The sequence below is a fragment of the Ctenopharyngodon idella genome, chromosome 7, assembly GCF_019924925.1.
Source record: "Ctenopharyngodon idella isolate HZGC_01 chromosome 7, HZGC01, whole genome shotgun sequence".
Lineage (NCBI taxonomy): Eukaryota > Metazoa > Chordata > Actinopteri > Cypriniformes > Xenocyprididae > Ctenopharyngodon > Ctenopharyngodon idella.
In genome coordinates this window covers 49,002,166-49,025,059 of record NC_067226.1, presented here as the reverse complement: position 1 = coordinate 49,025,059, position 22,894 = coordinate 49,002,166, and the positions used below count along the sequence as shown (strand labels likewise).

Below are 22,894 nucleotides of genomic sequence, written 5' to 3'. Positions count from 1 at the left end.
AGAGAAAAGGACAGCCTCAGGAGAGAGCTGTCTACACTGCAGACTGAAGTGAAGGAACTCCAGCGGGAGAGAGAGGGGCTAAGGGCCCAGCTGGAGACACTGGAAACACTGTTCTTACAACAGACTGAGATACACAGGGCACAACTAACAGCAATGATGATGGAAATAAGAGAACTGAAGCAGGACAGAGGAGCACAGCACAGCGAGTTCAGCTCATCAGAGGAACCGGTGGAGCAGGACACCCCTCACCCTGATCACAGCTCCCAAACAACAGAGATTCAGCACAGCCAGAATCCTCCTCTCCCATCAGACACTTCCCTCACATCACACTCAGACGACCTCTCCACACCAACAGAAGTAACGCTAAAATCAGAGGTTGCTCTTTTAATTGATTCAAATAGGAAATTTATTGATGAAAAGAAGCTCTTTCCCAAACACAGAGTGGCCAAACTCTGGTGTCTGAACACTCTGAGTGCACTCAAATCGCTAAGTGTGGACAAACTGGGATCCCCAAACCATATAATAATCCACACCGGCACAAACGACCTGAGAGCCCAACAGGAGAGGGTGGCTACATCACTACAAACAGTGATTGAAAAGGCCTCAACCACCTTCCCACATGCTAAAATTACCATCTCCACACTGCTGCCCCGAAAAGACTTCCACCCTGACACTATCCAGCGGGTGAACGCCAACCTCTCCCGTGCCTGTGCACTTAAACCCTATGTGCACCTGGCACACCACCCCACCCTGGACTTCACATGCCTCTACGACCATGTCCATCTGTACAAAACAGCTGTTCCTGTCTTCGCCAAGACCCTAAAAGATGTGGCCCTGAATCGGAACCGCAACAGCACCCCCAGGAGCAACAGAGTCCAACAACCTCCACCCAGACCTGTAAGAAAGCACAGTGTACTCCCAGAGAGAACAGAAGACTTCCTGCACTCTCACATGCTGAGACCATTACAGCCAACACCTGAGCATCTTCTCCCAGCCCTCACATCCTCACATTCAGTGAATCAGGCCAGACCAAAGCCTCTCCTACCTACCCCCTACCCCCTTCATACACAGCAGGCCCCTGGCAGCCACAGTTATGCTCAGATAGTGAGCAGAAAACCAACAACAGGACCAGTGCAAGCCACAACAACAGAGCTAAGAGACATCCGTCAGATGCTCAACCTCATCTGCTCACACCTACTGTCATAGGTCAAAACTTATCAACAAAACTAAGACCCTATGGACAGCAACGCATTTTTAATATCATGTTGGAATATTCAAGGCCTGAGATCATCTACCTTTGGCCTCAAAAGCAGGAACACAGATTTCAACTCAGAAATAAAAAATTCAGACATCATCATCCTGCAGGAGACATGGAGCAGAGATGGACCCACCGGCTGCCCCAAAGACTACAGAGAATTCATCATCCCATCCATTAAACTGCCTGGAGTAACACAAGGAAGAGACTCAGGAGGCATGCTTATTTGGTACAGATCAAATCTTGCCCATGCCATCAAAGTAGCTAAAACAGGACAATTCTATACATGGTTAGAAATTAATAGGACAGTCACCGCAACAGAGAAAAACATCTTCCTATGTGCCACTTATATCCCTCCAGCAGAGTCTCCGTATTTTATTGAAGATAGTTTCTCCATTCTTGAAGTAGACATTAATTACTACCAGTCACAGGGAAGCGTACTGGTCTGTGGAGACCTAAATGCCAGAACAGGTGAAGAACTGGACACACTTAACTCTCAGGGGGACAAACACCTGCCTGGAGGTGACGTCCTCCCCCCACTTATACACACACGAAGACACAACTATGATAAAACAACAAACTAAAGCGGAACACATCTTCTTCATCTGTGTCGCACACTAGGTATGTACATAGTCAATGGCAGACTAAGAGGAGATTCCTACGGTAAGATTCCTAGATACACCTACAGCTCACCATTTGGTAGCAGTACAGTCAACTATTTTCTTACAGACCTTAACCCAAACTCCCTCAGAGCGTTTACAGTCAGCCGACTAAACCCACTATCAGACCACAGTAAAATAACCCTCTACTTAACCAGAGCAATGCCCAACCAAGAAGCATCTAAACAAACCCAGCTCCACTCACTTAGAAACACGTATAAATGGAAACAAAACAGTAAAGATACATATCCAAGTACAATTAGTCAACCAAAAATTCAAGTCCTATTAGATCAATTCCTTGCCACTCCTTTCCTGCATAACAGTGAAGGTACAAACCTAGCAGTAGACAAGCTGAACAGAATATTTGAGGTCTCAGCAACATTATCAAACTTAAAAACCACAAAAAGAAAAGCAAAAAGACCACATGCCACTGAGAAATGGTTTGACAATGACTGCAGAATACTTTAAGAAAGAAAAAAGAACAAAACACAAAGTCAACTCATAGAAATTGAAGAATCCTTAGAATCCAACCACTTTTGGAAACATTGGAACACACTAAACAAATCTTACCATCAAGAACTAGCCATCCAGAATGGAGATGTTTGGATAAACCACTTCTCCAACCTTTTTAGTAATATAGTCAACAATCGGGAACAAAATGCAATGTACGAAAAACTAAGGGTTTTAGAGTCAACCATCAAAGACTACCAAAACCCCTTAGACTCTCCAATTACACTAGCTGAACTATTAGACAAAATACAAACCCTGAAAACCCAAAAAGCCTGTGGTGTTGATGGCATCCTAAATGAAATGATAAAATATACAGACCACAAATTCAAATTAGCCATCCTCAAGCTCTTCAATATCATCCTTAGTTCAGGTAACATTTGGAACAAAGGCCTAATTACCCCAATCCATAAAAACGGAGACAGATTTGACCCTAATAACTACCGTGGCATATGTGTAAACAGCAACCTAGTTAAACTTTTCTGCAACATCCTAAACAGCAGACTAACCCATTTTCTCAGAGACAGAAATGTCCTGAGCAAGTGTCAAATTGGCTTCCAACCAAAATATCGCACATCAGACCATACATACACTCTCCATACCTTAATCGATAAGCAAATCAACCAAAACAAAAGCAAAATTTTCTCATGCTTTGTTGACTTCAAAAAAGCTTTCGACTCCATTTGGCATGAAGGTCTTTTTCTTCAATTAATCCAGTGTGGCATCAGAGGAAAAACATATGACATCATCAAATCAATGTACACAAACAACAAATTTGCTGTTAAAATCGGTAACAAACACACAGAATTCCTCCCTCGGTGTCGTGGAGTGAGACAGGGCTGTAGCTTAAGTCCTGCACTGTTCAATATATACATAAACGAGTTAGCGAGGGCTCTGGATCAGTCTGCAGCACCTGGTCTTACTCTACTAGATACTGAAGTCAAATGCCTCCTGTTTGCTGATGATCTGGTGCTGCTGTCTCCCACTAAAGAGGGTCTACAGCAGCATCTAGACCTCCTGCACAGCTTCTGTCAGTCATGGGCCCTGTCAGTTAACCCCAAAAAGACAAAAATAATGATTTTCCGAAAAAGACCCAGCCGACAAGACCAACATCATAGTTTTAAATTAGACAACATGCTCCTTGAGCACACGCAGAACTACACTTACCTTGGCATAAATATTAGCAACACAGGGAATTTTAACAAAGCTGTGAACGACCTGAGAGACAAGGCATGGAGAGCTTTTTACGCTATTAAGAGAAATATCAAAATTGACATCCCAGTCAGAATCTGGATAAAAATAATCAAATCAGTAATAGAACCCATCGCGCTCTATGGGTGTGAAGTCTGGGGCCCACTCACAAACCAAGAGTTCACTAAATGGGACAAACACCCAATAGAGACTCTGCAGACCGAACTATGCAAAGTTTTGCTATGAGTACAGCGCAAAACCCCAAATAACGCCTGCAGTGCAGGATTAGGATTTTACCCACTTATAATCACAATTCAAAAAAGGGCCATTAAATTCCATACCCACCTAAAAAATAGTTAAAAATAGACCGTCCATCACAAAGCCCTGAACTACCAAGAGCTGACACCAGGAAGAAACGCCCTCGGCCAATTGGTCTTAGAGCTGACTACACAAACCAAAACATGTCTGACTGAAAATAAAAACTTAGCCAGACCAAACCAAATAATCAAAACACAAAAAGAAAAATACCTAAAACATTGGACAGACGCAACAGCCCTACAAAGTAAATTGGAATGCTATTTGGCAGGATACCTGAGTACAGTGAGCGACCCTAAACTGAAAAAAGTCCTGAGCATGTACAGACTCAGTGAACACAATCTCACCATAGAGACAGGCAGACACAGACAGACCTGGCTACCAAAGGAAGACCGGCTGTGTCCCCACTGCACAGAGAATGAAGTGGAAACAGAACTACACTTTCTGACATCCTGCCCTAAATATGCACAAATTAGGGACACTTTCTATCCCCATTTCACAACTCACCACAAAGACTTCCAACAGAAAGCAAATATGGACAAACTCCCATACCTGCTAGGAGAAAGCCCAGCAAGCTCAAACCTGGCCGCCAGGTATGTGAGGTCCTGTCACGACGAAAGAGCCTCCAGCGGGACAGAACTACCAACACACTGACTATATGCCTAGAGACACTTCTATACATATTATAAGATTGAACATTTTTATTGCAATTTATTTATTTTTTTTTTCTATTTTATTGCTAGATTTTTTTTTTTTTCTCTTATTTTCTTTTCTTCATCATTATTACATATATTTATTTATTTTTATTGTACAGTGTTATTAATGCTTTGGCAATGTAAAGATTTCTTTTACCATGCCAATAAAGCTATTTGAATCTTGAATCTTGAATCTTGAGAGAGACAGAGAGAGACAGAGAGAGAGAGAGAGAGAGACAGAGAGAGAGAGAGAGACAGAGAGAGATTGATTTGATTTTTCAAGCATCTTTATTTAACAAAAAAAAAAAAAAAAAATCACATCAAGTCACATAACATCAAAAACTCCACAAAATTTAAAACATTTTATAAAAAGAGTGCAAAATGAAGTTCATTTTTAATAACGGAACACAAAGCTCCTCTATGACACCATATTCTTTCAAAAATATTTAAGGAGTCCATAGCTTTGTAAAAACATCATAGCTGCAAACACCCTTTCAACATTATGATTGATTTTTTGCTCAATTTTTTCTCTTCTGCTAATGTAAATGGCCATTTTAGCTTTTCCCAAAACAAAATTAAGCAATTGACAATCATTCTTTCTTTTTTTAACATATTTAAAACCCAAAATAAAACTCTGCACAGAAAACTTCTCATTAAAACAATTAAAAAGATTTTGCAAACCATCAAATAAAGGTTTAAGTCTTGAGCAATACACAAAAGTATGAAAAACGGTCTCTTTCTGAAAACAAAAAGGACATTCATTGCTAATATCTGGATTCAAAACAGAAACAAAAGCATTTACAGCAATAATGCCATGCAGAATTCGCCATTGTAGATCTCCAGCTCTTTTAGTTAACGGTGGCTTGTACAGTGCTCTCCACTCTGGTCTAACATTATTACTCATCTTAAAAACAGTACGCCACGGTGTGTCAATTCTTTGATGTAATCCCCTTTTGTTAAACTTTTACTTTATACATTTTTTTCCCCATTACTTTCATACAAATCTATATCTGTCACCTTTTCAGATTACAAAAAAAATCCTGTACAATCACCTAAATTTTGTGAAAGAAGCAGATTTGAAAACTGGTCCTTTTCATTAGGGATAAATTCCCCTTCACTGTAACCTTGAAGCATCTTAAATTCTTCTATTATAAAAGCAGATTGTAACTTCTGTAATACTTGTGTAACAATTCGAATGGATTTCACTCCTAAAAGAACAGCTACATCCTCAGCTTTACCAAAACTTGGCCCAGCCACTTTGATTAAACATCCAATTGTTATAATCTTGGATTTAATGAATGCTGCAGTCATTGTCCCACATGCACCCAAAATGTCCAAACGTGATCCATAGATCAGGGGTTCCTTCAATAGCCAGAATAAAGATGACGTAGGATCAGTTCTTTTCACCTTAAAGAGATCCCATACTTTAAAAAGATTCCTGTAAAACTCTGGCATCCTAGATGTTTTGACTTTTTTGGGATCCAACAAGAACAAAGGCTTATCCAAGCATAGTCCTTCAGCAGTCTTTAAAATAATACTGGCCACTGGCCTCCAGCTTAAGTTCTCTGGGCCAGTAAGGAATCGCTGTATAAACTGTAAGCGAAAAGCTGCAGTCCTACTTTGTAAATGTACAAGCCCTTGCCCTCCTTCTTCTTTTGGTAAATACAATACATTATGGGGTACCCAATGCATTTTTTCCCAAAAAAAAAAAAAAAAAAATCTATTAATATGGATTGGATTTTCCCAAGTAAATATGCAGGTGGGTCTATACAAGCCAGTCGGTGCCATAAAGAAGAGGCCACCAAATTATTAATAATAAGGGTACGTCCTCTATATGATAAACTCTTTACAATCCATTTCCATTTCATTAAACAACCTTTAAGTTTTTCAATTATTCCCTCCCAATTTTTTGAACAATCATTTTGTCTCCTATAAACACTCCCAAATATTTTAAACCATCTTTTTTCCAAGTTAACCCATTTGGGAGTGTTGGAACCCCTCTTTCCCCCTTTCCTATTAACACTGCTTCACTTTTACCCCAGTTAATTCTATCTGAAGAGATGACTTCAAAATCCCTTAATGTTTTTAATAATGTGTCTACATCATTTTGCTTATTTACTATTATGACAACATCATCAGCATATGCTGATAAAACTAAAGTGCTTTTACTGGCTTGTATAGATACCCCTTCTAAAACTCTTCTCAATTTATTTAAAAGTGGTTCGATTGCTAGTGTGTAAAGTATCCCAGACAGAGAACATCCCTGTCTTACTCCACGACACACTTTAAAAGGAGCACATAAGCAACCGTTAACTTTCAATACACTCTCAATGTCATTGTATAAAACTTTTATATATCTAATAAAATCATAACTAAAACCAAATGCGTGTAAAGTTTTCCACAGATAGTCATGTTCTACACGATCAAACGCTTTCTCTTGATCTAAGGAAATCAAACCCATATCTATACCCATAATTTTAGAAACATCAAATAAATCTCTTATTAAATGGATATTATCAAAAATTGATCGTCCAGGTATACAATAGGACTGACCAGAGTGGATTACCTCCTCCAAAACCCTTCCTAGTCTAGTAGCTAACACTTTTGAAAGCAACTTATAGTCACAGCACAACAAGGATACAGGTCACCAGTTTTTTTTAATCACCTTTTTTCTGCAAAAGGGTAAGGACCGCTCTTCTACAGCTCAGCGGCAGAAGTCCTCCGACTAGGCTGTCACTGAGAACTGCCAGCAGATCCTCCCCTATCACAGGCCAAAAGTTTATAGAACTCAACTGGGATTCCATCTATCCCAGGAGCCTTACCATTCTCCATGCTTTGGAGAGCTTCATGCAGTTCACCTAGGCTTATAGCCCTCTTGAGTGCTGCATTAGAGTCCTCAGAGACCTTTGGCAGTTCCTCAAAGAAACACTGCTCAACAGACCGATTCTCCTCGTGCTCACAACTATAGAGTTTTTCATAAAAAACATTTGCTCTTTTACAAATTTCAATAGGGTCTGATATCAGAGAACCAGTCTCAGAAAATAAAGAATGTATAACACGTTTTTGACCGTTCTTTTTTTCCTAGACTAAAGAAGAATTTTGACGGCAAATCCATCTGGTCTATATCTTGAAATCGTGATCGAACTAGCGCTCCCTGTGCTTTCACTCTTTGCATGTCAGACAACACCGATTTCTTTAAAAAAAGGCCTTCAATATGTGTTTGATTTCCACTTGACTGTGCAGCTTCTTGAAATTTCAGAATTTCATCCTCTAACACTCTAATAGATTTAATTATATCTTTTGTGACATTATGAGTGTACTGTTGACATAGTTGCTTAATTTAAGTTTTACCAAACCCCCACCATGTTTGCAAAGACTGAAAACTTGCTTTTTCATTCCTAAAATTTTCCCAAAAGATTTTTAATGTATCTATAAAATGTGCATCACTTAATAAATTTGTATTAAAATGCCAGTAAGCACTTTTCAGCTTGACAAAGTTTAAAGTTACTGTACCTATAACTAGACTATGATCAGAAAACCCAACTGGGGTTATGAAGCAGTTCTTGAAAATGCTAAGATGGTGTTTAAAACAATATAATCTGTCTAATCTCGCTAAAGACAACCTATTATCATGAGCATGTGTCCATGTATACTGTTTTAAATTCCCATTTAGACACCTCCATACATCACATAAATCATTTGTTTCAACCATCTGAGTAAGTCGCTTACGAGAAGGCATATGTGGTTCTACATGATTCCTGTCTATGTTACTTTCCACACAATTAAAATCTCCACCCAAAATTAAATACTCTTCACTATTACATTTTTCCAAATTTTCAGCAAGAACATGTAAAAACACCATTCTTTCTGATGGTAAAGTTGGGGCATATACACAAATAAAAACAAAAGTGTGATTCTCAACCTGAGCTCGAATCTTTAGCAGTCTACCTTTCACAACCTCTTCCGTCTCAATGGAACAGGGAGTAAAATTATTAGCAAATAAAATAGCAACCCCTCCACTAAATGAAGATTTATGACTTAAAAAAGAAAGAGAGACCTTTAAATTCTTTTTCCCATTCAACAGCATTGGTTACATCACTATGTGTTTCTTGTACAAGTAAAATCAATTTTGTTTTGACTCATAATCTCATATATCATTGAGCATTTTACACGATCTCTAGCGCCATTTACATTTAAAGACGCAATGCGAATGTCATCCATTTGAAAATAAAAAAGTAAACTTAAACCATAAAGAAAAAAGCAGCCAATAAGGGCCAAAAGTTTGAGCCAACTAACTGCCATTAACTTTTTAACTGGTTTTGTAGCTTTGTCACAAATTTTTTCAATCTGTATACCTCTTTGTTTGTAAAACATCCTTCACTCATAAACATTCTAGTATTTTCCACAAAGCGTTTAATGTCTGGAAAATAGTCAGCAACCTGTACCCCCCTCAGATTTTTTGTCAGGTTTAAAAACTTCCTAATTTCCTCAGTATCATAATCTTTACATGTCCATTCATTCTGGGAACAACTAGAAGCACCAGAATTGGAGAAATCACTCTCGCTGCCAACATCATCCACATCAGACTCCTTTTCTAGCTTGTTTCGATTCAGAAACCTTGTCTTTCTTTTTTCTCTTTAAAAGGCGTTTTAAAAACAGCCTGATCCATATCCACCATTAAACTATCACCTAAATTAACACTCTCAGAAGGAGACATTTTGTTCAACCCTACGCTAACATGTGAAATATCCTTGGACTCATTTCTGGCAACAACAGTGACAGCTAATTCATTCTCTCCATGAATTTTTTCTGCGGCCTGATTCACCTCTTCTGTCTTTGAAAGAGGCACCGTATCAGTTGTGTTACTAGTGGATGGCCTGGGCTCAACTTGGCTTGGATCAGAAACGTTATCTGCTAATCCTTTCTCCCTGACTTGCACACCATTTTCACTTGAGGCATCTTGCGCATTTGTGCCATTTTTATCTGGACAAACACGCACAAGATGTCCCGTTTTACCACAGCCAAAGCACTTCATCACATCAGTACTTACAAAGACAGTGTAATCAAAGTCATCAATCCTCAATTTAAGATTCAGGGTTAGGGTTAGTCTAGGATCATATAAACAAATCTCCTAAAAGATACTACATGTTTAATCAAGTCTGACTTACTCCCGAGAGCGATTCTTTTCATAGGACTGACTATCTTTCCAAAACGTGACAGTTCCTTGTTTAACATTTCGTCTGTAATGAAAGGTGGAACATTAGACAACGTGACCTTCTTTGCAGGGGTAGAAAGGGGAAGCACTGGGGTAAACAAACCGCTAATTACCACACCTTTCTCCACAACTTCGTTTGCTTTCTCGACTGAATTCAAAAACAAAACCATAGCGTTATTCATTCTAGATGCCGCTAAAATACATTCATGGCCAACGACATCAACGGCCAGAAGGCACTCCTCTACATTCACCGCGGACACCACTTTCACTCCGTGGCGCCGTGTGAGAGACTCCAAACTAGTGCTTATGTTTTGGGCTGCCATGCTTTCCAGTGATACACTGGTTGGCGACGGCCAAACACCCCCCAAAGAAAACTAATTCACCACTTGATTTACCACAGATATCAAACCCAAACCTTGGCCAAAGAATCGAACCACTCCAATCCTATTGGCCGGCGACAGCCTATGATATCATCATAGCACGACCCGGAAGTATATAAGGAGCGCCTAGAGAACCAGTCAGTATCTTATCGTCTTGAGGGACTGTTCAACAGGCAGCCCCGAAGCATGGCAAAGCAACGCAGAGTCTCGTTCCCTGTTCTCAGGGAACCATGGTTACATGCGTAACCTGAGACGTTCCCTTTCGAAAGGAAACTCTACTCTGCGTTGACCGCATATGGGGAACGATATACCCACGCCGCCATGCTTGAGGAGAGTGCATGTCAAGATGGCTAAACAAACGTCCAGCAGTTTCGAGAGAAACGCAAGATAGCAACTCACCCTCGGGTCACACAAAGGCTATCAGTAACAGCATTCCCTACGGCCAACAGCGCAAGCTAAACCTCAAAGAGGCCTTCCGTAGAAAGCCTACCAAGGCCGCTCAAAGGCTTCTGGGACCAATCTTCCGCAGAAAGAAGGTCCCTTAAAGGGAATGTGACCAAGGAACCTAAGGGAACCCCGGTCAGTCACTAGAAGGAGGACATAGTCACCCCCAGTGTCACCAGGGAGGCCGACCTAATTTTACATAGGACAAACTCAGTCTTGGCCAACCCTGTCTGAATACAGAGTCTCAACAAACGCATTCTTCAGAGAAGACAGCAAATAAGAGCGACTGCAAAAGGCAGTAAGCAACTCAAACCCGCACATAGAAACAGGCATCCTGGAGAGCAGAACTCAGCTGAGTGCTATGAACCCTTTTATTGAGGGGAGTATACTCTGCTCAATCCTAGGATCTACTAAGCGTCTGATATTGCACTGAGGAGGCTGTGCGCTAGAAAAACCCTGATACAGAGGAGCACAAACCAGCCTAGGGCTGATCCCCAATGGGAGGCCTCATAGAAGCCTTCAACCAATGATCAGCTTAGGGAGCTAAGCACTATTACAATCACAACCTTAGCAGGGGAGTACAAAGCTCAACCTAACAGATAGACTATACTGTAGGCACATAATCATGGAGGCCAGAAAAAGGCCTACAACATGACAAAAGTTCTGCATGGAGAACTACATATCACACTAGTATACTTAGTCACATAGTGGGAAGTCCAAGAGCAGCCTGACAAGGCCGCACACTTGAACATCTAACTTGCTGGAAGCAAGAACAAACCACATGACTTCAGTAACAGCAGATAAGACTGTGAGTGCAATCAAGACTTACCTTCATGCTTACCTCAAGGACTCCAGTATATTACTTACCTGTCTCCAGCGTGTATCCCGTTCTCCCTCTGTGTGCTTCGTCTTCGTGTGTGTGTGCTATAGGATCCTCTCTGCTTCACTTCATCAGCCATTCGTCTGCTCACCATCTCTGCAACAAAAAGGACAGTATCATTCATCTTACTATCACCATTCACCTGAAGATTCACCTTATACTCACCTGTTTCACTGTTGCTGCATCTGGTTGTTCAATAAACACCTTTACCTATATTCCTGTGTCTCTGACCTTTCTGTGTTGTAACATTCATCTTCCTGTAACTTTTTTTTAAGTCACCTACAAAAGAAGGCTTGCGGGTACACGCACGCACGCACGCACACACACACACACACACACACACACACACACACACACACACACACATACATGTGCAATAGCGCAAACGCTCACACACAAGAAATTAAAATTCCTTATTCATTCTTATATTTTTTATCTTCAAAGAATGTGAAGGCGATGAATGCAAATCTCTTACTTACTTTTCCATTTGTAGCTCCTCTTTCCCCATATCCGATACATGCTCCAGATCAACATCCTGGCCCGGAATGACCTGATATCCAAAGATGGGATCATTACCGTGGTATGCATATTGCATTGTTAAATAGGCACTAAAAGTTCAATCTTCAATTATAATCCAATACACTTTTTTTGTTCAATTCAGCAAATTTCTCCTCATGATCCTATCTATCTGCAGACATATCTTGTAAGATTGGTAAAAAATGCATAATAAATATTTAATGTTTTCTGTGATGACTGACTTCTTGAGCAATCTACTCTTTTCCTAAATTTATTATTGTTTTTTTGATAACTTTGGGGGAAATTATTATGGGATTTGTGGTGCCAGTACTTGGTTTATAGCCTTTAACCTAACTTTATGTCATGTGTCTTCTCTCCATTAATGATTCTACTCTTAGTTTGCAGGAGTAGGTGGAGACTCATTGGTAAAGTTGCTGAAGCATGCTACTGCCTCCCTGACCTACAGCGCCCTCTGCCTTCCTGATAACATCTCTGAGAGAGGCCTGGAGAATGTTCCCCACTACTACTACAGAGATGATGGGATGAAACTGTGGAATATCATCAAGAAGTATGACTACCATTGGAGTTTAGTCTAGTGTTTTTTTTTAATAGGCATTATGCTTTATACTGTATGTGTGTGTTACATAATACATCCAGATTTTTAGAGCTGAACTAATACATCCTGGTGCACTGATTCATATTTCAACAAATACAGTGTCAATTATACAGGTTCATGGGTTTAATAGTCAGTAAGCACATCCTGTACATGTACTGTGTTGCTAATCGCTTTGAATAAATTCCAGCTTAAGAAATAATTGCAAAGCAAATCTACCAAAAAAAGTAAAGCTGTAATATGTAACCCCGAAACCCCGAAAACATCTGACTGTGAGGTTGCTTACAGGTTCGTTGTGGCTTTCTTGTCACACTACTATCAAAGTGATGCACATGTGCAGAAGGAAACAGAGCTTCAGCGTTGGATCAGTGAGATATTCACCAATGGCTTCCTGGGAAGAGATGGCTCAGGTCTGTTATCATTTACCGTTACATTTATTCATTTGGCAGACGCTTTTATCCAAAGTGACTTACAAGTGAGGAATACAACAAGTGATTAATCGTGAAGAGGCAAATAGACACAAGAAGTGTTCACAATACAGGTTTCAGACATTGCTTAGAGTGGCATAAGCTAGAATAGGCGGCGATTAAAGGAAATGAAATGGGATAGACCAATGAGTATGCATTTCCAAAGGAACTGTTGCCGTATCAGGACATTTAATCCAACAAAGGTTTCCTTTCTTTTTTTGTGTTCAGCTCAGTATTTGCACAGCATAGCATAGACATATTTGCTTTAAGGCACAACCTGTTTTGTAAACATTTCATGGAAAAGAATTGAACCAGGTCAACAGACAAAAGTAGTTTATAGATTATGGCTCCATTTCATTTGTGTGTGTGTGTGTGTGTGTGTGTGTGTGTGTGTGTGTGTGTGTATGTATGTATGTGTGTGTGCTCATGCGTGTGTGTGTGTGTGTGTGTGTGTGTATGTATGTTTGTGTGCTCGTGCGTGCGCGTGTGTGTGTGTGTGTGTGTGCGTGTGTGTGCGTGTGTGCGCACACGTATAAAGATCCTAAACTGAGTTCCTCACAGAAACAGCCTTTCTTTCTTTTTCCCAGGAATACCATCATCTTTTCAGACTGTGACAGAGCTTGTCAAGTTTGTCACCATGGTGATCTTCACTGCCTCAACTCAACATGCTGCTGTAAACAATGGACAGGTCAGTTAGTAGTCAATTCACTTCCAGTCACACAGAGCCATTAAAGCTGCAGTCCATGATCCTAATCCCATACACTTTTTCTCAAATCCAGCGTATTGCTCCATACATTCCTCTAGCTGTCTGTTCAGTGTCCGAGCTCAAAAAACCCTCTGTTGTCCTGGCTCTGTGAATGGGAAACAAACATAGTGGTTTGGACTGAGCCATAAACAATGCCAGTCAATCAAGCTTCGGGAGCATGAAGGGGAGGGGTTTCAGTTGATTGGCTATTGAGCTTGAATATCAACAACCTTTTGCGAAACAGATTTGTGGACTCTGCCTTTTAACTGTTGTCTGCTATTAACATTTCCTCAAGATACTTCAAGCCCTTAGAGCAAATATTCCACAGCGCCAAGAAAAACCTGTCCATATCCACTTTTCATGGCCTAAGGGATGTTAATTATGTGCTCTTATTATTCTTTGTGAATATTTGGCGTATGTGTCACATTTTTCACAGATTCTTTCCCCCCAGTTTGACTTTGGCGGCTGGATGCCTAACGACCCCACTGCCCTCAGAATGCCCCCTCCCAAGGTGAAAGGCCAGACCACTGAAGACACAATCCTGGAGACCCTTCCTGATGTGAGCACGACGGTGAACGGGATGGCTGTCCTGAGACTGCTGAGCAAGGTTTCTACAGACCATGTGAGTTTGTTCATCATCAGGGCACATGTTCAAAGACTGCAATTCAATTTTGCTGTGAAAAATTCTTGTGTATGCCATTATATTACTCTGGATGACAATGGCTTACTTATGCTGATTCCATTCCTCTGGTTTGCATTACCTGACTGTTACATTATAAAGGACATTTAGCACACTGTAAGCATAGTGTTGCAGTGGGTACTTTAAGAATATTAGTCTGCTGTTATACGTATAAACATGTTTATTATCAACATGTTATTTTACGATTTATGATTACAATCTTGTTACCCTGTCCGTAGTTCCCTCTGGGACATTTCCCTGAAAATCTGTATGATGAAGACATCCCCTGCAAGCTCATTGAAGATTTTCAAAAGGATCTGAGGGAGTTGTCAGATCTCATCGAGGAGCGGAACATAAAGTTGGAGCTTCCCTACACCTATCTGAACCCCAAAAATGTGGACAACAGTGTAGCCATTTGAAAGGATACAGTTGTAAGACTGTTGCTAGACCGTCTAGACCAAGAGAGGGCTACTCTTTGAGAAAACAAAGGAAATTACCATTTGAACTCTCTCTTGCAAAATTAGCATCCCCATCTGAGAGTCAATCACACCTCAGCATTGCCTTAATCTACATTTCCTTTCCTTCACCCCCTCTTCCCCCATCTCTTCTCTCTACATGCAGAGATGACCTGAAATTCACCGAAAATCTATATGGTTTAATGTGAACAGTTATCATACAACATTATATGTGTTTGGTATCATTTGAAATTTCTCAGTGCGACTGGTACAAAGGTCTCATTCCCACAGAAGTAAACCAGAAGGTAATAAAGGTTTTAAGATTTTAGAGATATTTTGCTCTCTGTAATGGGTGTGTCTACCTTCACAGGGTCTTTCATGCAAATGGCCTTCTGTCCCCAAAAGGTGTAAACTACTCAGTCTAGGACCCTGATTAATGCAAATTCCCATTGTGAACTCATGTTTCCATTTGAAAGAAGTTTCTGTCTTGGTCCAAGTATTTAAAGAGATGTTGCAGGTGGCTCAGGGCACGAGCCGGTAATCAGATCAGCCTTCATTGCTGAGTGTCCAGGACACTCAGCAATGTGTATTTTTCTAATGTCAGGTTTACATCTTTTTACTCTTTTTCTGAGCATTTGATGTTTTGTATTGATCATCTTTAAATTGATTATGTAATTGGCATGATACATTTACCTGACTAATAAATTGTTACATTTGGCTTTATTCTGACTTACTCTGAAATTATTGACTTCAGTAGATTACGATGTATCCATTGTTACCGCAAATCTATGACCAGGGTTAAGTACATACTAGATCTCGGATTGTATGGAGCATGGGGCACATCTGGCGAGATACTAGGTTTCTGACTAACTGCTTGACTTTAACTAAGTTGTTATGCAATCGCATTCACTATATGGGCGAGACAAAGGTGTACTGGTCATAACCTCTGGTCATTGCTTTAATTAAGTTGTTATATAGTTATATTATTAACTATATGGGGCCAGATAAATTACTATCGAGGGGCGACATTACCTCATAGTACTGGTCATAACCCCTGATTATTGTCGGAGCTTTAACTAAGTTGTTATATAGGCGATTGTATGGGGCTACATGGGTACCTTTTAACAATAGCAAGCATGTGCAGCATTGTTAAATTGCTTTAGCCATAACCTTTGGTTATTGATCAGACTAGCGAGTTTGTGATCGTGGGCCCGCATAACAGCTGGTGCGAAGACCCTGTGCGACTCTGAGAACCGAATGAACGAGTACAATAAGAGTAAAGAGTTAAATAGAATAATCAAATGTCTAGATAAATTATTATATAAATTGTTAATAATCAATTGGCATTCTAACCTAAATTCGAGGTCACAATAAAATGGAGTCAGATATAAACGTTTAATTGGAATTAAACTACTTTGCCATATTGAAAAGACCGAACGCGCAAGAAACCTTCCCCGTCCTATGGGAAACCGCCGTTGGGCCGATTGGGCGGGCCTTACACAGTTGTCCTTCTTAATATGTTTGTCTTTCTATTAATAGCTTTGTCAATAAAAATAAAGACCAAAGCTAAAATAACTCAAAGTGAGATCATGGATATAGCCTATCAGGGAAAATAAATAACGTGAAAGTCACTGCTTGCATTAAACTTGTGGGTTTTGAGATATAAGTTTTTACAACAGTGCTGCCATCTAGTGACATAAACCAATACAATCCATTGCATAAAAAATGTATAATTCTTTTTCAAACTATTCGCATGGTTACTGTAAACTCTGTCATATATTACACACTAGTGTGAAAAACTAAAACAGTCCCATCTCTGTTGTTTGTGCCTGTGTTACAGTGCAAAATACAGTATGATACAATTAATTTGTGTTGTTTGTTTATTACAAAAACAACAGTTTACTCTGCCTAGAAACCAGCAAACACTGCTGTCTCTCTGTCTTTCTCTCTCTCTCTTGTGATGTCTTACATGGGGCAAATATTGATTATTAATAATTTAGTGGCCTCCAATCTCTCGCATTGTGTGATTTGTGTAGACCCCCCAGCAGACTTTGTGGTTAAGATTCAGTCAATTTTAATAGACTTTTACTGGGATAAGCTGCATTGGGTGTCAAAACATGTACTGTACCTTTCTAAAGATGAAGGAGGACATGGACTGGTACATTTGCAGAGTCGAATAGCAGCTTTCCGAGTTCAGTTCATACAAAGACTTTTAAAAGGCTCAGAGGATGCAAACTGGAAGATTGTAGCTTTCTCTTCATTGAGAGAGTTTGAAGGATTAGGTCTGGATAAAATCTTGTTTTGGATGGATCCTCAAAAGCTAAAACTCTCCAAGTTTCCTGTTTTTTTTATCTAAATCTGTTCAAAGTCTGGGCTTTGTTTGAAGTACAAAAGAAAAGGACTGTAAATTCTTTCTTTTGGTTGCTGCAAGAGCCATTAATTTTTGGCTCACGTTTGGATCTGTCCAAAGAATTGGGATCTTCTATCTGTGATAGAAGAGAATCTTCTTAACTCTGGAATTTCAGCTATTGGACATGTACAACGTACAGCAGGAACTGATTTTAAAGATATGCAATCAATGACTGAACAGCTGGGGGTGAGATATACCCGTTTGGTTGAAAGAGTACTTGACAAATGGAGGTCAGCCCTTTCTGAAGATGAATTGAAATTGTTAACAGATTATTCTTTGGGGTCCATTAACCAAGATTGTAGTGATCCTTTTTCCCAACTTGTATCTAACTCCCTTTATGGGTGATTGTGAAGGCACTTTTTTTTAGAAGTCAAAGTCTGGAAAAGAGTGTTATAAAATTTGTGTCAAAGTTTTTAATAAGAAAGCTTTGGATAAGAGAATTGATACACCATGGCATAAGGTACTTCAATTAGAAGATAATGAAAAACCAGAGTGGAGAGTATTGTATAAGTCACCATTGTCCAAGAGAATGGTGGAAATTGTTATATGGGGCTATTGCTGTGAATGCTTTTGTTTCTGTAATTAATCCTGCAGATAAATCTGTTTCTGTAATTAATCCTGCAGCTGCAGATAAAGTCCTTGTTGTTGGTGATTTTAATATCCATGTAGATAATGAAAAAGACGCATTAGGATTGGCATTTACAGATATTCTAAACTCTATTGGTGTTAGACAACATGTGTCAGGACCCACTCATTGTCGTAATCATACTTTAGATCTAATATTGTCACATGGAATCGATATTGATGCCGTTGAAATTCTGCAGCAGAGTGACGACATCTCAGATCATTATCTAGTCTCGTGTATACTACATTTAGTCAAGGCTGCTAAACTGCCTCCCTGCCATAAATATGGTAGAACCATCACTTCTACCACTAAAGATCGCTTTATAAATAATCTTCCTGATCAGTTTCATCGCCTTAGCATACCGGACAGCTTAGAAGACCTCGATGTTGCAACAGAAACTATTGCCTCTGTCTTTTTCAGCACATTAGACTCAGTTGCTCCTTTGCGCTTAAAAAAGATTAAGGAAATTAATCCAACGCCGTGGTACAATGAGCACACTCGGGCCCTAAAGGTAGCAGCCAGAAAAATGGAGCGCAGCTGGAAGAAAACAAAACTAGAAGTTTTTCGCATTTCGTGGAGAGAGAGAATGATTGAGTACAGAAAGGCCTTAAAAACTGCTAGATCTGCCTATTTTTCAAAACTTTTAGAAGAAAATAAGCACAACCCTAGGTATTTATTTGATACAGTGGCTAAATTAACAAGAAATAAAGCTTCAACTTCTGATGTTTCGAAAGAGCACAGCAGTAATGACTTTATGAACTTCTTTACTTTCAAGATTGACAATATTAGAGAGAAAATTATAACCATGCAACCGTCTACTACAGAATCACGTCAGACAGTGCATTGTAGTGTCCCTGAGGAAAAATTCAATTCATTTACTGCTTTAGGAGAGGAAGGATTGTCTAAACTTGTTAAATCATCAAAATCAATAACATGTATGTTAGACCCTATACTGACTAAGCTATTGAAAGAGATGCTTCCAGAGGCCATAAATCCTCTTCTTAATATCATTAATTCGTCTTTATCACTAGGATACGTACCAAAAACTTTTAAGCTGGCTATTATTAAACCTCTTATTAAAAAACCACAACTTGATCCTAGAGAATTAGTCAATTACAGGCTGATCTCAAATCTCACTTTTCTGTCAAACATACTAGAAAAGGCAGTATCATCACAACTATGTTCCTTTTTAGAAAGAAATGGTATCTGTGAGGATTTTCAGTCAGGATTTAGACCGTACCATAGTACTGAGACTGCTCTCATTAGAGTTACTAATGATTTGCTCTTATCATCAGATCGTGGTTGTATCTCTCTATTAGTGTTATTGGATCTTAGTGCTGCATTTGACACTATTGATCACAATATTCTTTCAAATAGACTCGAAAATTATGTTGGCATTAGTGGAATTGCATTGTCATGGTTCAAATCATACTTATCTGACCGTTATCAGTTTGTAGTAGTAAACGAAGAGATCACAAGTTCAATATGGAGTACCGCAAGGCTCAGTACTAGGACCGTTGCTTTTCACTCTGTACATGCTACCCTTGGGAGATATCATAAGGAAGCATGGCGTTAGTTTTCACTGTTACGCTGATGATACTCAGCTCTATATTTCTTCGCGCCCTGACGAAACTTACCAATTCACAAAATTAACAGAATGCATAGCTGATATAAAAAATTGGATGACCAGTAATTTCCTACTACTAAATTCAGAAAAAACAGAGATTCTAATTTTTGGACCAAAAACTTCTTCACGTAATAACCTAGAATACTGTCTAACACTTGATGGCTGCTCTGTTAAGTCTTCGTCGTCAGTTAGGAACCTGGGTGTGCTCTTTGATACCAATCTTTCATTTGAGGCCACGTTTCTAGCATCTGTAAAACCGCATTCTTCCATCTTAAAAATATATCTAAACTACGACATATGCTCTCAATGACAAATGCAGAACAGTTAGTTCATGCGCTCATGACCTCAAGGCTAGATTACTGTAACGCTCTACTGGGTGGTTGTTCTGCTCGCCTGATAAATAAACTACAGCTTGTACAAAATGCAGCAGCTAGAGTTCTTACTAGAACTAGGAAGTATGACCATATTAGCCCAGTTCTGTCAGCACTGCATTGGCTTCCTGTTAAACATCGTATAGATTTTAAAATCTTGCTAATTACTTACAAAGCACTAAATGGTTTAGCTCCCCAGTACCTGAGCGAGCTCTTAACACATTATAGTCCATCACGTCTATTGCGATCTCAGAATTCAGGCCAGCTGATAATACCTAGAATATCAAAATCAACCGCAGGCAGTAGATCCTTCTCCTATTTGGCACCTAAACTCTGGAACAATCTTCCTAGCATTGTTCGGGAAGCAGACAGACACTGTCAGTTTAAATCTAGACTAAAAACGCATCTCTTTAACCTGGCATACACATAACACATTATCAATTTATATTTTCAAATCCATTGAAGGATTATTAGGCTGCATAAATTAGGTCAGCCCGAACCGGGAACACTTCCTATAACACCTGATGTACTCGTTACATCAGAAGAAGAATGGCATCTACGCTAATATTAGTCTTTCTGTTTATCCTGAGGTTTACCGTAGTCAACCAGATCCGGGCCGTATCCAGGTGTGATCGAGAACCTGCGCCTTGACATGACCACAACGCAGCCCTGAAGTATCAGCAGAGATTGAGTCAACTAGATCATCCATTGTGGAGGCCTCATCGACACGACAGCCAGTGGCACAGCTCCTCAACAAACCGTCCATACCGGCGTGATAAGTACGATCCTCAACTGGATGGAACTGGAATAAATACTTTGAATGTTGCGATCCTATCGGACTTATGATAGCTACCTGAATCGTAACAAAGCACTGTTCGCCAGAGGAGAACTGGCCCCCCGACTGAGCCTGGTTTCTCCCAAGGTTTTTTTCTCCATTTTAACACCTATTTGCCACCTGTTTGCCACCTGATGTCACCTGTTGGAGTTTGGGTTCCTTGCCGCTGTCGCCTTTGGCTTGCTTAGTTGGGGGCACTTGGCATTTGACTTGACATTTGATATTCAACAGTGCTTTGATCTGCCTGCATTGACACCATTCTTTAAGAGCTGCTGTGTAGCCAAAATTATATACCAGTTATCACTGTAAAGCTGCTTTGACACAGTCTGCATTGTAAAAAGAGCTATATAAATAAAGGGGACTTGACTTGACTTGATACATTGTCTGTCTCCTCAATGTAGATCCTCCTGCTGTGAAAAACCAGCATTGACCAGCATGAATTCCCTTTCACTTACTGTCTACCAACCTGCAGTCGGTTCAGCACGGTAGGGTAGACAAGTATTTTTACTTGTGTCTTATTATGGCATAACAGTAAAATAAAAATTATGACTATAATTCAATTGGAAATTCATCTATGTATTCATTGTACAGTATACTGCACTAACTAGTTTTATTACTTTACTTGTCAGAAACATCAGGCTCACAGCAACAGATTAAGAAGAATCCTGCATCAAAAGATGGCTTCAACTTGCATGTGAGACAGAGCGAGAAGAGAAAAAGAGGAATGAAGATGGACTGTCTAAGAAACCTGTAAGTCAGTTACACTGTCTATTTTGCCATATGTGTGTAATAATTTGTATTATACTACGAGGCTGTTGAATGCTTGAATTAGGGCTGTGACGATAACCGCAATATCGCAGTAATGAGATGCCTACCGCGATTTTGAGGCCGTCATCACCGCACCGTTTCTATGGTAACCAAGAGCTCCTGCAGATTCAGATTCATGCGGCTGCAGCTTGTTTGTGGTAATGGCGAAAAGAATTTGCCGAGAAATGTTAAAGTATGTAAAATAGTGACTGAACTTAAACATATGCTTTTATTAAAACTGGTGCTCTACATTTCGAAACACTTTACCGGTTACTTTCGTTTTGCCGCATAGACCTTTATGTCCTATAAATGTGTCATATTTGTATTTGTATGACAGTCCACGCAGCTTTCAGTGGGCGGGACTGTTGGCATTATTAATAAAGAAACATGAATGAATGAGAAAGTAAAGAGCAGGATGTGCTTGATATTAAAAATAAAACTCAATACTGGCAGGATGTTTCTGTGCGCATGCTCCGAGTGGAACACGGACAAACATTGAAGCCTCTGTTTTTGGTTGCGTGCCTAATTGGTCAAATACACAGTGTCAAAATGCCTGCACTGGTGAGTGTTCACGTAAATACAATAGATGTAAGCACAGACCGTGTGCGTTGTTCTTCACTCACTCACTCACTCACTCACTCACACACAGTGGTGTAGCACAAATCCGCGGGGCCCCCGGCGAGCCAAAATGGTTACATCGCAATATTGGGAAATCTTTCCATTTTAAACCACGAAGGCGAGCCAATGTATATCACACAAAAAGCAACGTGCAAACTTTTCGCAAGAGACGAATTTCAGCATAATATGCTGATAACGGTAGGTTATCCTAACTGTCTTAATTTATTCTATTATTTCTCTTGTGGCCCATAAATATAGTAAAAAAAATGAGAAGAATAGTATTTCGTGTTAAACAGGTTGTTTTTTAAAATGCATCTAAGAGTCAAATTTTTCCCCCACCCCTAACAGACACATTAGGGTTGGCACGGTACATCAAATCCGGTGTGTGGGAACATTTTGGATTTCATGTTACTTACGATGACAACGGAAATAAAACAGTAGACTGTGACTGTGTGCAAGCATTGTGCAAAATGCATTCAATATGCTAATGGCAACACTTCTAATATGACAGTTCATTTGAGAAGACATCACGCCAATGTGTTGATAAGCACAAACAGGAGAGAGCCGGTTAGGAAACAACTTCTA

The 22,894-nt window shown here is 39.8% G+C and overlaps 1 protein-coding gene across 12 annotated transcripts in view; it reads left to right on the top strand.

The window, feature by feature from the left end:
* The window catches only part of LOC127516798 (hydroperoxide isomerase ALOXE3-like), a 38,016-nt gene extending 16,380 nt beyond the window's left edge, over positions 1-21,636 (top strand). For 10 of the 12 annotated variants that reach the window (XM_051901682.1, XM_051901676.1, XM_051901679.1 and 7 more), the window contains 6 exons: positions 12,035-12,121; positions 12,456-12,625; positions 12,959-13,080; positions 13,725-13,825; positions 14,319-14,504; positions 14,801-16,494. In XM_051901682.1, the coding sequence (XP_051757642.1) occupies positions 12,059-12,121; positions 12,456-12,625; positions 12,959-13,080; positions 13,725-13,825; positions 14,319-14,504; positions 14,801-14,980 (822 nt within the window). In that variant the 5' untranslated portion in view covers positions 12,035-12,058 and the 3' untranslated portion in view covers positions 14,981-16,494. Of the gene's footprint in view, positions 1-12,034; positions 12,122-12,455; positions 12,626-12,958; positions 13,081-13,724; positions 13,826-14,318; positions 14,505-14,800; positions 16,495-21,285; positions 21,370-21,513 lie in introns of those variants that run through there. The other 2 variants (XR_007931085.1, XM_051901683.1) reach the window with 2 other exon arrangements.
* Positions 21,637-22,894: the final 1,258 nt, after the last annotated feature.